The sequence below is a fragment of the Augochlora pura genome, chromosome 3 (assembly GCF_028453695.1).
Source record: "Augochlora pura isolate Apur16 chromosome 3, APUR_v2.2.1, whole genome shotgun sequence".
NCBI lineage: Eukaryota > Metazoa > Arthropoda > Insecta > Hymenoptera > Halictidae > Augochlora > Augochlora pura.
Genome location: NC_135774.1, coordinates 12,767,732 through 12,786,414, shown reverse-complemented (window position 1 = coordinate 12,786,414; position 18,683 = coordinate 12,767,732). Strand labels below are relative to the sequence as shown.

The following is an 18,683-nucleotide window of genomic DNA, read 5'->3' as shown; positions in this document are numbered from 1 at the left end:
TTATATTTTTATAAAATCAGTATTGGACTATATTTCTTCTATTTTATTTATTTTATTTTTATTTTATTCAGATTATTTATGGCGGAAGATACAATATATAATATCAGAGCCTATAGTAACTCAATGCTAAGTTTTAGTTTGTACTTTTATTTTATTAATCTTATTAATCGCGAGAGGTATCTAATATTTAAGAAATTATATAATAATATTGGAGCTTACAGTACTACAATTTAATATTTTTATCCCAATGATAGATAATAAATTACTGCTTGTCAAGACAACCAATTCACAGGCTACAAGTCAGTAAAGTGTTCACCCTTTGCTGTCATATGAAACAAATGTCATGGTGGTCTAAATAAATTTTTGTTAAACGGACAGTAATACGCAATACACGAAATTAAAATAGAACAAAAATTCATTCTTCTTTAAAGTTTAGATATAAAGAACATAGATAGATAGCTTTGCCAGCTAAGACTAGACAAACGACCCCAAAGGGTTAATTTCTTAACCCGTCCAATTCCTAAAAATTAAATAGTTCCGTAAGAAATACTAACAGAAGTCTTGTAACAATTATATCCTATAAAAACAACACACTGATCAATTTACAGACTATGCAACACCCTAATAAAACCGCTTACCTCTTCCAAAGATCGAAAACTCCTTCGAAGTTGGTAAATCGAAGTTCGGCGATCATTTTTCGAGGTAAAAGTTGAGTGACGGATTTCGCGATAGACAGCGCGGGTTTTCGAATCGCGGAAGGAAAATCGATTGGATCGCGTGCGAGGGCTGTAACGGGATTCGGAGCGGGGTCGGGGCTATTGATCGAGGGAATAAGGGGGGTCGGATCGACGACGAGGATCGAGGCGGAGTAAGACGAGAGAGAGAGAGAAAGAGAGTCCGGCTAATCGTGAACGAACGTAAAAGAAGCTCGCGGTGTCGTGACATTGACTCCGGCTGGTCTAATAGCTAATAACATCCGTGATCGGGTGCGCGCCGGTGTCGCGAAAGTAGGCGCAATTTACGAGGACACGGTCGTGCGCATCCTTCCGCCATCGATTTATCGCCATTACGTAAGGAATTATGCTTTCGCGTCGCCGAGGGAGGACGACGTAGAACGCGATGACGGTTCGTTAGCTACGTAATATATAACCACGGAAGGGATGCTGTTCTAATCCATTGTTATTTACCGGGTTCGGAGCAACCTGGATCCACCGTGTCAGCTCGAGTTTTCGTCCGCCTCGCGAAGAGATATACGGGCGAGTTGTAAATTAGCGCAGCTGCGAAGACGACTCTGCTTTCTAAGCGAGCAAAGTGAACGAGAAACGGAGCAATAAAACAAATGGAAACGTGTTTCCTTCCCTTAGATAGAAGAGTCACAATTTAGTGGGCCGCGCCGACTAAATCAGACATTCCACTCGCACAAGAAACTTTGTCGTTTCATTCGATAATTTAGATACAAATTACTTTTTCTAGGTAAAATTCTCATTCCTCGAATTTCTATATATAATTTCTACGATATTTAACATTCCCACTAAAAAATTACTATAAGTCAACCTACTTACTATAAGTCTAATACCTTTAGAAATAATTGCCTAATAAACGCTAACAATATTACCCATTATCTTTATCCTAGCCTCAAGCCCCAATCAAAATTCCGATTAATCAAATTAAATAATCGCAGCATCCCCTCGCAATGCAGTAACCGCGTCGGGACGTCGACCGAGCGCAACGACATAATAATAACCCTAATTCATGAACAATGAGCGACACAGGGAACGGTGTAGCGGCTTAGACTAGTCGGCGCAGCGACGGGGACGGGCTGCTTAACACCGGTCGCGTAGGAACGTCGAAGGGCGTGGATTAATACCGTCGGTGCACCTGGACGGTCCGCGGCGAAGAAAGAAAAGTATGATAAAGAAGCGTGCGCCGGGTGCGATGAACGGGTAGGACGAAGGAGGAAGGAGCCGAGGGAACTGGTGGACCAGGCAGCGTTACCCATCGTCTGGTTTCCCCGGTTCTTGCCGGGCTGTTTACAATCTTGGAAGGCCGAGGCGGCGGTACACACCGCGCTACCACCAGGTATGGTAGCCGCGGGTTTCGTACTTGGCGAGGACGAGATGGTGACCAGCGGTTTACAACGGCGGACGGTCGATGCACCACCGCGAACGTAGGCTGCCAGCGAGCGGAGCGGTGCCGTGCCGAGCAGGCGAGCCAGGCCGGCTAGCATAAGCCCCGGCCGCGGATCCCGGTTCAAAGAGGCCACTAAAAGGGCTTGCTCGTTCAGCTTAGAGTTCCCGGCCCCTCCCTCTCTGCCGCCAGGCTACCAGTTAACCGCAAAGATGACCGTGTGCCCCGGCGAACAAGGACGCTTTCACGGGAGAGCTCGCGTATACGGGAACAAGCTGTCGATTCGATCCGGAACGAATCGGCCGGACCGGCGCGTCCCCTAAACTGCCGCTTTGATGTTTGGCGAGCGCTAATGGTGTTTAGTCGCTGGTCCGGCAATTCTCAGGTGTCCGGCCGATGGGACCTCGTACGAATCGCAATCGGCGAAATTGAGCTTCGGGGCGCTGTAATTGGCTGACGCGGTCCATGGACGCGTCGCCCGCTTTGTCGAACGCCGACGCTCCTCGATGGCTTTTCCGAGGAAATTGTTATTGCTCGAGGAAATTCTGCTGGCTGTGGATTCTTGGAGGTGGTGAAGGTATAGAAGTCCGTCTGCGTCGATTTTCTTTAAGGAAAAATCTATTTCTGACGATCATTGCATCTTTCGTAAATGATTTTGAATTTGTTAGTCAGCGGTAAGAATTTTCATTGTAATTTTTCTGAGAAAATTCTACTTTTTAGACGATGCTTTGATGCGAAAATGTAAGTGTATATCAATTTTTGATAAACATAATTATTGTACCGTTAATTTTCTATTTATCAGTCAGCAATCGTAATTTCCTGCAACTAGCACTCGGAGCTTCTAGGCCACGCCTATTTAGAGTACAGTCTATTATCAAGAATCACAGTAGCTTCTATAACTATTCATTACTCTGTCTATCAGTGGTTGCAATCTTCTTCATTATACTTCTGTAACAATCCTCCTCGTTACATGAAGTTTTGACATTCGAAGTTCTAAAAGGAGGTCGAAGGTTGGAGATCACCTTAGGCTACAATTTGGAGCGAACTCTGTTTTGCCAACCACTACAACGTTTCAAATACTCTTTCCTTTACATAACAATCGTGGCAATAGTCTTCTTTATTTTTTTAATAAATATTCAGAATCTCGACTATCCGATCCCATAACCCTTTACTCTATAATACCGTATTAGACTCGTAATGAACAAACACAATCTACTAAATATCTATATTATTCATAGCTCTTAAAAAGAAATGAAATTCTGCGTATCATTAATATTTAAACATTAAAGCGAAGGTTGTCATATGATATCACGAATTCTCTATCTGGCAATTCATTTATTTATAAGTAATAATACAAGAGGTTGATATAAAATCAACTGCCTTTTAAGTACCTTTTACCTGCAATCAGCTGACTCAGAGGCGAACGATCTACGAAACGATTTCTAATAAAAATCAATAAAGATGGCATCTGTCATTTTAACCGAGCAACTGTGTTCCATTATCTAATCGCTTATGTCGTTCTGCTTGGCCGGGATAATCGAGGTTTGACTGTACCCGGAAATCCGTATCAGCGAGTTCCTAAAACTATTGCGAATATTCTGAATCGATAACAAGCCGATCATTGGCGATGTCCCAGCTCTGGTTAGCTACATAGAGAGAGGCAGAGAAAGAGAGAGAGAGAGAGAGAGAGAGAGAGAGAGAGTTGGCTGGGTCTCCTAATTCCGCAAAAGTTAATAAAAGAATAAAAGAAAAAACTAAAAAACATGAACCCAATTTTTAATATATTTTGGAAACTAAATTTAAAAAGGAGAAAAGAAATTAACAATGAATAAATACTCGAGCTACAAAAAGATTAGAAAATGAAAAAAAAGAATTCCGAATTGTCCTGTGAGGATGGTTCAGAAGTTCGCCGGGTAGGAAGTGGTGAAAAGAAACGCGGCGACCTTCGATCTCAAGGAAACACCTGGTTCACCATATTCGACGAATGATGTCGTTCGTTAGCTAGCTCCGCGTGGCAGCGGTTCTCAGTTCCCGGCAGCTGCGGCCACCGCGATTCCTGGAGACGAGGCGTTATAGCGAAAGCGATGATATCAATACCTTCTCTCACACATACCTCGGTTTATCTTGGCGAGATACGTGGCGTGATGCATCGCTCCTTCGTGTATACAGTAGCGTTATAATGTTACAGGGGGACTGCAGATAACAGTACTTTCTGGACAATTTCTATCGTTGTACGGACAGCGGCCGCCGGAGATAATGAACAGGATGCGCCACTGCGAGTTCGAACGTCGTAGCGAATAAATTTCCTAATCGGTAATCAGGACCTACGGAATAATGGCGCCCGGCTTTTGTATCTTCCTTGTCTCTTATTCCAGGCGGAGGCATTGGCGCTCTCTGGCTCGTATTGCTACGTTCAGATCTTGTATTTTGCGATTATGGAAGCGAGAAACACACTTTGATAGAACGTGATATATATTTTGCAAAGCGTTGGAGATGCTAATTTATTTGTTCTATTTCAGTGTGATAATGAGCACTTAGGTATAGTGTGGAGTGAGTTAAGTATGAGATGAGATGTAAATGTGATTATAGTTGAAATTATTTCAGTAATATAGAAGTAATTAATATAGTAGTAATCATTTTATGTTTGATGTTATTAAATGTATATTCTAAATTATTAAATCTATTTTTATGTTATTGAGTTTATACCTTAAATTATTAAATTTATATTTTAAATGATTAAAAACATTTAAGATTATTAAATGTACAATTTAAAATTATTAAATGTACAATTTCAAATGATAAAATTTATATCTTCAATTATGAAATCTATATTTTAAGTTATTACATTTAAATTGTGAACAATTAAACTTATATTTTAAATCATGACATTTGCATCCTAAATGATTAAATTTATATTTAAACTCAAATATACGTATTTCGGAATTACCATAGTATTTCCGACGAAACTTATTAAGATACGAATCTAAACGAGTTCCGACCGGGTTCTTTTAATTTCTAAAAGCCCGCCGCGACATTGTGCATGACAAATTAATGTCTCCTACAAAAATTTCCCCTCCCCCCCTAATTGCGACACCGGTTTACGCGGTTGCCCAATAGTTCACGCAATTAGCCGTTTTCAACGTACACTCGAAACTCCGAAAAGGCCGCGTGGTCCAGGCGGAGGTTCAAGGCGACCACCGCGACGAGCAAACAAGTATTCACGAGGCCCCGTGACGAATTACATCATACGCGAAGGCTGATGTTCCACAATACCGCGAAGACGAGGTTCGAGACGCCCGCGGACTCCGTGGAAGGGAACCACGAGCTGCCTCGAATTTCAAAACGTCCGGAACGGACGTGACCCGCCGCGGAATTCTTATGCGGGGGACAAGGGCCCGGTGTTCCCCTTTGTGCCTCCTCCCCGAAAGGGCAATAACGTTCGTGCCGATGCCTGTAAACTTAATAAGCACGAATTGCTAACGACCCCCGCGATCTTAGATCGGATGACCGCCGGATAAATGATTCGTCGGACGCTTCTTGTACACTTCAGCTTGAAAGTTTCACTGACGCGGCGGAGAGACACGACTCTGACTCAACTAGACACTTTTGCTCATCCTTTATACTTATCTTTCATTTGCTATACTTTCATTCGACATTACTTGCTTTTTTCTAGTTTCTTCTATTTTTCTATTTTTTAGTTTAATATTTTTTTAATGATTCTTTGTCTTCTTGTATAGTTCCTTCGTTTAGTACCTATTTTTATTTTCTATTTCTTTCACTTTGTTTTTATGTAATTTTCTCATTTAATGCAATTTTATAATAGTTTAATAGTATTTTATAATAATTTCATTTGGTACTATTTTTCTTTTGGAACTTTTTCTCTTGGTGCCATTTTTCTTTATAATTTCTTAATTGATAGTTTTCAACAAATTTACTGCACACAGTTGTAAACAATTTTTTAATTCGCTGCTTCTCACATTATAATTTAGTATACCCAGCTTTGAATAATTATTTCTCTTGACATAACCTTTCACGTAATAATTTCGTACATGGAACTTTGATGCATAACATACTATAATTCATCATACATAATTTTACAAATTCTCCCATCGCCCTTTTTAATTTAACCCAACATCCATACGTTAAAAAATTCCTTTCTCGATGCTTTCTAATATAATTTAAAATCCAACTTATCCTCCCAATTTTTCACCTAAACGCCCATATCACCGAGTACAATAGTCACCAATGCTCCGTCTCAGCTATCGAAAAACCTAATCTCATCCATCCCAACCGTAGAAACTTTCTGCGGTAGCTGTATGTTCGACGACGGTCACAGTGTTTCAACGTTTCCCCTCATTAATATCAGGAAACGGTTTGGCGAATCACCAATTAGGCTAGGATTGTTCTCGTTTTAGTCCCGGCGCATAATCGTGACAGAACAAAACGGGCTCAGCCATAATCAGCCATAGAACTGGATATTCAAGTAGCCATCTCCCGCGTATCGATGCCGCCGCGGGGCCGCAATCTATCGGTCGAATCTAGCTAATTAAACTTTATGCCTTCCGGCATTTTTCCACGGCCGTCGCAAAATGTCAATTCGTACGAGCGGCCGCCGCTAATTGCCCGGGCATCGATGACAAGTTCAGCGAAAGCCAAACGTCTTGCACGGGACGAGACTATCAGCATCAGAAGAAGAAAGGAAGGAAGAGGGGGGGGGGGGGGGGATACTTCTTAAATGTCAATCGCCCTGCGCCAACCGAGAGGATTCTTTCGCTTTCACCGTGTGTGCATGTGTCGCGGAAAGAGATCCACCGGGGTAGATTCCTGCGGCGGTAATGGAGGCTCTCTCGGTCGAAAATGGACGTATCAAAGGGATCGGGCCGACCGTTTTGTTCGCGGTGCCACAAAACCATCGTAACAAACGACGTTCCGGCACTTACAGAAGGAAGTCGTGCTCTTCTTCCTCTCTCGTTCTATCTGGCCCCCCTCATCCCCCCCCCCCTCTCTCTCTTTCTCTCTACCTTATCTCTCTTGCTCTCTCTTTCTCTCTATTTATCTCTCTTGCCCTCTCTATCTTTATTTCACTTGCTCTGTCTTTCTCTCTATCTATCTCTCTTGCTCTCTCTTTCTCTCTATTTATCTATCTTGCTCTCTTTCTCTCTCTCTCTCTCTCTCTCTCTCTCACATGCTCTCTTTATCCATCTATCTCTCTTGCTCTCTCTGTCTCCATCTCGCTCGATCCCTCTTCTTTTCTTACCCCGTGTACCATCATCTATCTCTCTGCCACTGTCTCGGGCACGTTCTCCTCGACGTCCAGCGTTCATCCTTCCGCTAGTCTCTCTACGGCCGGCTCACGGCTGCGTCCGAAGATGTGTTGCTCTCGCGTTGGTGTGCGAGGAGCCGGTGTGACACACGAGTGCCTCGAGATACGAAGAAGGTAAGGTAAGAGAGGCTCGTGCCCTGCCCGGTGACTGAACCCACACCGCATTTCACACAACCAGCTCGACCGAGATCTACGCCAGACGACAAAATTATAAAACGTCCCAGAAACAACGGACCGCATCCTTTTCCGCGTCAGATGGTGATCGTCTTCATCGTTTTAGACCTTGGTTGGGATCTTTTGGTGCACTATTTTCTAGTCGCATGCCTTTATACACAGCTTTATACGTTTTGTACTACACCTTTGTATCATAATGGTGTAGATTATATTAATGTCCTCTTTGATAAAGCAGGGGTGTTTGTGTTTGGTAACATGTGTGTTGGTTAAGTTATTATTGGCATAGTTTAGAGTCAAGATAATTTATAGCAACTTTATCTATAAACTTTATTTTATTTGAATTTTTAATATTTTGGCATGTGTATATTAATTGATTGTATGATTTTAAGTTACTCAATTGTTTGTCCAAAAGTGAGCTATTATTCTTGGTAGAAAGTACGCCATTAAATTAATGTATGTAATTGTTGGAAATTATTCGAGTAGATTAAAAATAAAAGATATTACTTCGTTTATTATAAAGTATGTCTTTAGGCTCTGTAATCTTTAGACTAGCATGATATAGCATGGTATACTTCAGAAATGACTTCACGACCCTTACAATATCGCACCCTGCTTTAAAATACTATTTATTAGATACACCTACTTCAACCAAACCTAAACTAGTGTATTGTCTATAATCTATAAAAATTGTACAAAGAATAAACTTTCAGAATATTAAAAATAATACTATTGCCTATAGTTATAATACTAACTGTTCAATTCAACACATAACCTAGACTGAATTCATCAAACTTGTCCCCAGTTATTGCAATACGAATTCGCTATATAATTCAACCATTAAATACAGAGAAATAATTTCACCAGTTTAAAAATAAAAAGTAAAAAACCGCGTTAAAACTGTCTAAACTTAAAGCTCGATGGTGCTGATTGTATGGTCTCCGAAAGGCCGATGTCAGCACCATTTTCATGCGGGTCCCATAACCAGGTCCCACAGCGGCGAGACATTTGCATCGAGCATCGCCATATCGTCGGCTTCGAGGAACCGGGGAATCTCATCGGCCACGCCACCGGTGGCGTGCACGAATTAAGATGCATCTGTTAGCCCCGATCTCTGGCGTGGCGACTGCTACCGATCGCTTCCGGTACCGTTCCTCGAACGCGTATCTCTCGTTCACCTTAGTTGCATTGTGGAAGGGACAGTCCCGACCGTGTGTCCAGGACCGGGACACAGCCGGCCTTGTCGCGGAACGTTTTGTTTCACGTGTTCGAGCCACGGCAGAGATTTGTTTGAGTACCAGGAAGTACGAGAGAGGAGGTCGTCTCGGCTAGCTTGCGAGAGCCTCCTCGTGTACGAGGAAGTGCTCTCCACTCTGTCACACAAAGGTTCCGAGAAGACGCGTCGTCCCGCGATCGCGGATACTAATCCGTTTAGAGGCGACGCGGGATCCGGACCGCCGCGCGAAAAAAAAAAAAGAGGTGAGGGGAGGAATCGGTGCTTACCTTGTCCTCGCAGGTCTTGTGGCAGATGTACTTGCACACTGCAAACGAACAAGAACGATTTGTTAGCGGTCGCGAACCGTGCGGATACTTGTACGACTAGTTCTAAACTAGCGCAGCGCTAACAATTCTTTAACAGGTTGACATTGGAACAACCGAACTGGTTTGCATTCTCTTGAAAAGCGTCGAGATTTGTTGGGGTGTTTTGTGTTTTGATCGCGATCTAGGCAAGAAAATATAGGTGCAACGTGTGTGAGATTTCTGTAGTTGCGAAATTGAGATGATGAAGTTTGGCGATATTATTTTATTAATATTTTGAGAGTTGAAGGTTGTGGTTGTGGTTGTGAGCTTGGTTGTTCCAGTGTTAAGAGTTTATTTATCAAAGTCATTGACTGAGGATTTTTATTACAGAATAATCAATTCTAAGGAACAGTAATTATATAAATATGTTTGCATTCTTTAAATAACTTCAAAAAGTAAAAATAAATTATGTATCTCGTTGACACGTTTTTTGACAAAAATTCGATAAATCCGTAGTCTAGTGATTAAAATGAAAAATCTCTGTTCACAAGATAATTCTAAATAAAATTATTCGATTATGCTACAGGGGGTGACTTTTTGGTATACGACTAAAATTGCAATCAAAAATGATAAAATCACCGCCAGTAGATAACACGTCAAGCACGAAAAATTGTCGAACATTGAACTTCTGTAACTCTGTGTAAAAAATGTTACATCATCCTACCTATGCTCATTTTAAAGAGTCATCCCTCTACTTCCACACCCTTATCACGCAAATATATTAAAAATTTTCGTCTCTAGTTACAAGAGTTCAAAGTATAACAATTATCTCAATATAATTAGCTCTAGCTAAACTGCAGATTTTTGTAAAAAATAAAAATTCTCTGTATCAAATACAAGATATATAAATTATTTAATAAATGTTAAAATTGAGGATAGTTGCTTCATTCTTCCGCTGCGTTAGCTGTTTACCATTTTATTTAATTATTTTTACTATAATTGTATAAAATCCGCAGTTCGATCAGAATTATTATAAACGTTCTACGAGAAAAAACAGTGGACTATTCAAACGATATAGGAGAAGGTAGAACAGTGAAGAAGGTAGAACAGTAGAGAAAGTAGAACAGTGGAGAAGGTAGAACGATAGAAAACTGTTCCGTAGTTCCCGTTGGAGTTCGAACAGTCCGCTGGCTGGCAACTTCGTTGTTACCATCCACCACTACGGTACCGACCGGGATCCCAGCACACGAGACTACTCCGTGCTTCCCAGTGGTCAGAATTACAGAGAACCAGTTTATCGACTCACCTCGGCAACAAGACGCCTGCTTCATCACCGCCTGATGGCACAAATGGCATGGTCGCGGCTTGCGCAACTGCTTCGTACGGAACACGTGACACTGGGGCTCGAACTTGCTCTGAAACCAATCGGAAGAACAGAGAAGAAATTAATTAAAGTCAATGATTATCCGTCGACGAACGAATAGCCGTATCTGATCGGGCGACCGGGGGGGAAGCCTTGCCGGTCGCTATCTGAAAACTTTTTCATGCATTTTTTCAGCGGCCCAGTTTAATTATTGGATAAGGACCTCTCGACTGGTTAGTCTCAACGAGGCCTAGATCTTCTAAATGAAACGCCTGTTCGAGGGTGCTTCGTGGCCGCGGGAACATTTTTTTTACTCCGCCACGGAAACGTTATATCGGCTGTGTTCGGAAACCGATCGACGCGAACCGAATCGGGTCAATAAATTGTCAATATTTTAATTAATCCGTGGATTTTATGGATTTGTAATTCGCGTCTGTTTAAGTAAATATTAATGCGTGAAATCGAATTTATGAGAAAAGAAAATTAGTCCTGTGGAGAGTATACACTTTGCGCTTTAAAATGAGATAGCAATCGTCGCGATTCGATAATTTGTAACAGAGTTGTAACTCTTTGAAGTTCGCGAAGTTCCGATCAATTTTTGCTCCAAATTTCAACTACTACTGCGGCACATGTTTCATTCAAATGACTGTGGAAACGCGGAAAAAAATTGTAGGACGATGCGGCAACGCTTGTTGGAAAAGAGGAAACTGCAGGCTTTGACACAGCTGTGATCACAATTGCAGGGAAAATTTGTCGCGCTCCGCAAAATTCTGCAAAAAGTTGACAATTTTTACGAATATTGGTGGAAATCTACTGACACGTGTCACCACCGACGATCTACACGAAAATAAATAACAGAGTTTAAAATTCGAGGTTTTATTTTTTAAAATAAGCTTAAAAACAAAGTCCTATATATCTTTTTAATAAAGTTATAATACTTTCAATTTTGCACAATTTTATTTAACATTGAAGTCTTACTTATAAAATGCATAATTAAATACTGGAGGTATAATTTTTACTCGAACGACTATAAAATGGCATAAAAAGAACGCAGATTAATTTTTCTAGGCTTGTTGGAAAGGGAAGACTTTATTCTTTAGGAACATTGTTGTCTCACCATTCGAAAAATATTTAAGCTCTCACCAGAGGTCTGCAAAATTGTAATAATACATAACCTTGCCACGAATTAAACATTGACGCATAAAAAGAGTCTGCTCTTTTAGAAAGCGATTTGACGCTCAAAAAATAATGTGTATAAAAAGCAGAGATTCCGCTCGTTAAAATAAGACTAGATTCGCCACGTTTCAACAATTCGCAAGAAAGTTATAGTATTTCGAATTTCACAAAGATCCATAAAAGTTAACCATTTGCGGTCGAGTGTTTCAAAATCATTTTTATCATATTCATTTATATTGAGAAAATTCCTAAGAGCTGTTAAATGTTGCGCGAGATACAAAATGCAATTCCATAATATATAAATTGCTCCAAGTTATATAAAATGGCAACACTGCAAGCCTAAACAAATATCTTGGATTTCTACTTAAAAAGGTCCCGTCTGCAAAGGGTTAATCTTAGACACGTTCGTCGTCTAAAACTTTCTCAAGACAATCGTCGTCTCCGAAACATCCTCGGGCACCCGACACCACGTGGACCAGCGTGTTCAGGTCGCCGTTTAGGCAGGGTCCGCGAAGTTATGAACAATCGCCCCGGGGCACCCGCTATCCCATGATGCGCGGGCTCCGATTACAGACACGCAACCGGCCGACTCTTCCCTGGGAAGTGGATACACGTCGGTGCTTTCACCGGCGTCGATCGATCACGCGTTCTCGGAAAACAATACGTGGAACCGTGCCAAATTTCGTGGCGGAACACGTCGCCGCGCGAGGTCTGACTTCTCTGTTTGACGATTCGCGACGCGCCGGTCAATAATTCAATCGGCTTCCAAGGAACCCGATCGCGCGTTTCGATACACTCTTCAGGGAAAGCGGAGAACGTAGGTGGTGGTCTACGGGGTGTCGATTGACGACACACGATACACACCGTGCCCGACCGTTGTACGTGTTCATGGTTGGATAATAGGGTCCGTCGATTAACTCGTAACAGGGGGGTGAACCACGCGTTTCTTCCAGGAACCGGCATATTTAACGCGGTCCCGGCTATAGTAATTCTCGAGGATCGGGGATACGCGGACGGCGCTCGGATAACACTGGCTTAATCTTCCGGGGCCTGCGGTACGTTTTAGTCGAGCATAATGGCGTTAAGTGGGCATTGCTTTCCTTGGAACGATGGGGAAGAGGAATGGTTATGGAAAAATTTGCGACGGCTTTTTTAAGGTGGGTGTGTTGGAGAGAAATGGTTATTAAGAAGTGGTGTCTTTTGGAACGGTTCGTTGTGTGTGTTTATTGTGGTACAGTGTACATTTATTGATTGTGGAATGTATATTTATGAATGTATATTTATTATAGAATAGTGTATATTTATTGTGAAATAATGTGCATTTATTATGGAATAGTATACATTATTATAAACGTGCAACATTTCTTTAGAACAGTGACGTCTTAAGGAGATGGTCATAGAGAAGTGTAACACATTTTTTAAAAATAAAAATGGTTGCGTTATAGTGTACATTTTTAGGAAATTATATAATTCAAAGAGAAATGATTATGAAAAAGTGTGTAACATTTTGTTAAAACAAAATCGTCCAAGCAGAATTAATTACAGAAAAATATATGATACTTGTACATACACAAAAATAATTTTGGGAAGAAAGTGCAACACTTTTTGAAAATATTTGCGCAACTAGTGTATTTTGCTAAAATGGTGATGACGAAAAAATATTGATTATAAAATTTATATTATTCTAGAATTGATTACAAATACCTTTTGAAAAATCAATGGTACCCAAAGAAGAATAATTATAAAAAAATGCAGTACAATGTAGTAATTATGGAAAACGTCATCGACACTATATGTATAGTACTATTGTAGTTTCCCACTAGTATCATTTCCACAGGAAAATGAATTCGATAAATTATACGGCACACGCCGGTCTATCATTACGTCGTATAATGGCGAGCGTCGATTAATATGTAACAGGGCGGGGTGAGAGGGGGGGCGGGCTGGTGTTTGTTCTCGCGGGAACGAATTCGACACAGTCATGGTTTCGGTAATTCAGGTGAAATAGAGGAAAGCATCGGGCGCATGGATCGCGATAATGCAGGGGAGAGTCGTCTCGTCGGCGGGCATCACCATATTTAAGCAAAATATAGCGCGAGCTCGGTCACCGCGAAGCGCGACGCATATTTGCCCTTTTAGTTCGAGATTTAATTTTCGCGGGCCGCGTGCTCGAATATTTGCTCGGCGCGCGATTATTACTCGCAGTCTGTGCAAGCAGACGATGATAAACGGATGCGGCGCACAGGTCAATTTGACAATGGAATATTTGTTGCAAATATTTTTGGTTGAGGTACATCGCGGGGGTTTTTGAAATTGACGCGCGGGTTTATTTATTGGAATTTATTAAAGGGTATATTGAAATTGACACGCGGGTTTATTTATTGGAATTTATGAAAAGGTATTTTGAAATTGACACGCGGGTTTATTTATTGGAATTTATTAAGAGGTATGTTAAAATTGACACGTAGGTTTATTTATTGGAATTTATCTCAGGGTATTTTGAAATTTATCTTAGAAAATTTTAAAATTTATCTCATGGTATTTCGAAATTTAACTCAAACTATTTCGAAATTGATTCGTGATCTTTTGGAAATTGATCTGTGGTCCGGCGTCAGAGTCCTCTAGGATCTATCGAACCGCGAGTTCACAGAATTTGAAGAATTCCGGTGGTAATAAGATTCCGCCACCGGCCGCCGATCGATTTCTAGAGAACGATAATCGCAGGAAATATTTCTGTGTCGTTCGTTTCACGCAGCAAGCAATTAACCCAATACCGAAGAGCACGCAACATGGATCGAACATTCCACGCACATTCCCGCACCACCGGCGATACTTCTTACGTCGACCCGCGATACACTTCTTTTTTTCTTAAAATCGATTCATTAGCTTAGAAACAAGTTTGCGTTTTCCATAGGACAACGTTGGCTTTTTCATAAAAATTCTAACATTGTTGCATAGAGAGTTATTGCTAACGACGCAGCTATTCTATAGCAAAATGATCAAAGTGGGGATAAAGTGTAGACTTTACCCTTTCAAATTAGCTAGCGTATATGGTGATACTATAATTTTTCACAAAATTGCAAGCTTTTGAATATCGTCGAATTTTGAGTGATTTTTGCTTTGAATTTTTCGCCAGAAATCTGATTTTCTGCTGTTGCGGCACACTTTTTATTCAAATAGTTATAAAATGGTACAAAAAAATCGTAGAAGAACGTTCTTGGTCTCATTGGAAAGGGGAGACTTTATACTTTAAGACTAATTTAGTTTCATTAGCAAGAAAAATTTTTGCAATTGTTCATAGAACAGCAAAAATGAGCTTTTATATAGCTACACTGTTAATTCAAAAGATCTCAAAATGGCGCCCAAAAATCATAGATCAATATTTCTGACCTCGTTGAAAAGAGGAAACTTCATACAATAAGGCCACTATACTACCATCGACGACAACAATTTTTTAAATCGCCCAGGCTTCGACAAAATCATATATAATCGAACATCGAACAATATTGCAAAAACTACTGCAGTTCAAAAAATAAAAATGTTCCATGAAACCAAATGTATCCCGATACGCGGAAATATGACACAATGAAGCACCAGGATTTTAGGCGAACCGATAATAAAATAATGTAAAATTAGGGGCGCGCGGTCCGCCAGATTAGATCGATCGCATTTAACGAGCAACGACGCCCCCTCCGGCGCAACAATACAACGTTGCGCGGCGTTTGATAAGCCGTTCTCAATGAAAATCCCCGCGACATTATCATCGTTCGCGGTTATACTGTTCGCTTTATCGGGCAAAGTTTGCCTCGGCTGGCGTCCAGACCGCGCCGACACAAATTGTAAAATACCGAGCCATTACGAGACCGTAATATTTCGTAATTATCAGTTTTATCGGCCCAGTGCGAGCCACCGGCTGAATTATTGTCGCTCGCCGCGACCGCACGTTGCAGCCGGAAGAACGGGGCTTCCTTATTGGTCACTGTATGCAAAAGCACGGCCCATTCGCTGTCATCGTGCGCCCTCCGCCGTTTCTTTTACCTGTCGGACGATAAATGGCCCTTTTATGTCCCGCATTGATGGCCGCGTTACATTTGTCCAAATTACCCGTCCGGCCCTCTGACGGGACACAAATCACGTCGGACACATCGAAAATGAATCATAGAAATATAGCTGCTGTCTAGAAAAGTCTCTTCTGATTTGTTATAAATCTCCAATTGATCTGGGAATTATTCGGCTATTTATATATTTTCTTTTATTTAACATCAACTGACCACGTGTAATTTACAAGCTCATCCCCACAAATTTCTTTAGAAATATTTAATGTATTGATAATGATACAATAATAATAGTATTAATAATGATATTATTAATTTAAATGAGAAAATAATAATGATAATGAAAATAATAGTTACAATGGCTACATTACCATATAAAATATGAACCCAAACGACGCAGCTTCTGACAAAGTGAACACGGCGACTTATTACAATTAATCAATACGGTAACACCGTGGCCGTCATTTCGAAAAATGAAATTCTTCGCAAGATAGAAAGCGTCCCAGAAACTCGGATTTCCTAGTTGACACGGAAATTTCTTGAACTCGCACAGGAGAAAATTTCCGCGCGTGTCTAACGAGAACAAATACGTTCGCGAAGCGGGCGGTTTGAAAAAATGCGGCGCGCTTTAAAAATTTCAGCAAAACGGCCCCGGCCAACGAGGCGTGATCGATGGCGAGCCATTCAATTTCTCGATTGTACAAATAATTCCGCGTGTCCGTGCGGCCGATCGATCGATCCTCGCCGTGCACACCGTGTATCCGTACTTTTCCAATTACCCCGGGGTAATTGATGCCGCGCGGAGTCCCGCCGCCACTTAGCTCTGCCCATCCCATTTGTAATGACGATTTATCAAATCGCGCGTCCCGCGGTGCCGCCGCCGCCGCGCGTTATGATAAAAACAATGCGCGCGCGCGCTTTCCCATGGCCGCGCATAATTTTCCAACGAAGCGACTTGGCCCCTGTCGCTCGGACCAGAAGATTGCCCACGTATCCCGGCAACTAATTGCCGGATTCATTAGCGCCGCGTTGACCCCTGCCGGCCCCCGCGAATGACCGGCGCCATTGATCACGCGCGATTAATTGATCCTTAATCTTCGGGGAAAGTTGCGCCGATGCTAGGAAGTCCGACGATGGACCGGTGACCGATCTATGGAGGAGTCAAGCTCGTTAGAGGCGGCTTCTAATTACCGGAGAGACCCGGATCGGTACAATGTTTGCTACTGAAAATATTATTCACCCTTGGCACTCGGATGATTTTTCTCAGATACCTATCAGTAACTGGGAAGATGTTTGGTGAAATCTGTGACTTTATAGAAAGTTGAATAGAATTAGAAGTTATTTTTATATATTTTTATTTGTGTATTTTAGATGAGTATCTTAAATTACAGTATGAGGAAGATAGTAAGTTTAAAATAAATATTACTTTGATATAGATAATAGTATCGCTATATTGATGATATCTGAGTATAAAGGGTTAAAGTAATATTACTTAAAAAAATTCAGGAAGCTTCTCAACAAATTTTTCTCTGCACAGAATTTCGACAAACTATTTGTGTATTTTATATTACAGTATGAGAAAGCTAACGAGTTTAAAATAAATACGACTTTGATATGGCTAACAGTATCGCTATAGACGATGTCTGAGAACAGAGGGTTAAAGTAGTATTATTTTAAACAATTCAGAAGCCCTTTTAATAAATTATTCTTTGCACAGAACTTCTCCAAACTACGTACTTCCAAGAGCGTATAATGGATTCCAACGCTGAAGAAGCAAACATTGCTGATTTTCCGTGGAGTTTGTCGGAAGAACCCTCGGCCAGGTGATTATTTTATGATGTATAGGTAGTCACTGTCTACCTTATTCCTGAAGTTAACCAATTGTACAAGCTTCGCAACTTCTCATGGTCTCGAGTCTTTATCTGGCTCACTGTTAACGTCAGACTCCGCTCAAACTGCACTCCTCCGTCTTACCTTTCTCCGAGAGCATCCACGGGGTCGAGGTCGCCGCTGACCCGTGCACCGTAACTTCTTTTTTTCACGTGTCCTTCCCCCTCTCTTCCTTCCCCTCTTTCTCTCTTTCTATCTTTCTCTTTTTCTCTCATTCGGTTCGAGAGCGAGTTCGTGCGCACGGCAGAAACGCAATAACGTCCGACGTCTAGAGTTTAGGCACGCGAAAGGATTACGCTGAAACGACGCGACGAGGAGACGGGGAGAGAGAAACGGGACGGGGGAGAGAGCCCGCCCGCGCGCGCGCGCGCTGTTTTATTTGGCAAACCCAGGGGGGATCTCGTCGCATGAGAAACATTCGGGATGAACGATGGCGCGGAATTTTAATCGCGCCGACACGAGCACAGCTTCCGATGCACGCGGAAATTCGCGCGGGCCGTGCAGCTTTCGTGCCGCGCCGCGGTGTTTGACGGCCGAAAAATTTCATGGAGCAAGCTGGCAATCGCGAGCGATGAATTTTAATACTTGGACGGTTCGTGCGCCGGTTTTACACGGCTGCGGAAGCGGGCGCGCCAGTTCGTTGGGGTGTTTTAAAAGTCGTCGATTCGAAACTTCATTTTTCTGATCTTTCGTCTGGATGCGCATTGCTCGATCGAATTCGCTGCGAAACGGCCGGAAAAAATCGTAGATCGACGTTTTTAGCCTCGTTGGAAAGGGGAAAGTTCATTTTTCGAGAAAATTGTAGTTTGATTCGTAGGAAAAATTTTTTTATCTTTTTAGAGGTTTGCAAAGTCGAATTTTTGGGAATAATCGGATATTCTTGTAAAATTTATGGTAACTTATGACTCAGTGGAACTAATCAAAATTGACTGAAATATGTGAAAAGTGGAGGTTTCACCCTTTAAAATGAGCTTAGATACGGCATTCTACGATTTTTTTTTAACAAAGTTACAATATTTCCAATTTTGACAAATTTTGATAAATTCTGACCCTCGAT

At 41.5% G+C, this 18,683-nt stretch overlaps 1 protein-coding gene across 6 annotated transcripts in view; it reads right to left on the bottom strand.

Annotated features, from left to right (window-relative positions):
- The window catches only part of By (focal adhesion protein tensin), a 303,833-nt gene that overhangs the window by 186,632 nt on the left and 98,518 nt on the right, over nucleotides 1–18,683 (bottom strand). For all 6 annotated transcript variants that reach the window (XM_078177339.1, XM_078177341.1, XM_078177345.1 and 3 more), the window contains exons 2-3: nucleotides 10,449–10,557; nucleotides 9,125–9,162 (exon numbers count right to left, since the gene is read on the bottom strand). In XM_078177339.1, the coding sequence (XP_078033465.1) occupies nucleotides 9,125–9,162; nucleotides 10,449–10,557 (147 nt within the window). The remainder of the gene's footprint in view (nucleotides 1–9,124; nucleotides 9,163–10,448; nucleotides 10,558–18,683) is intronic.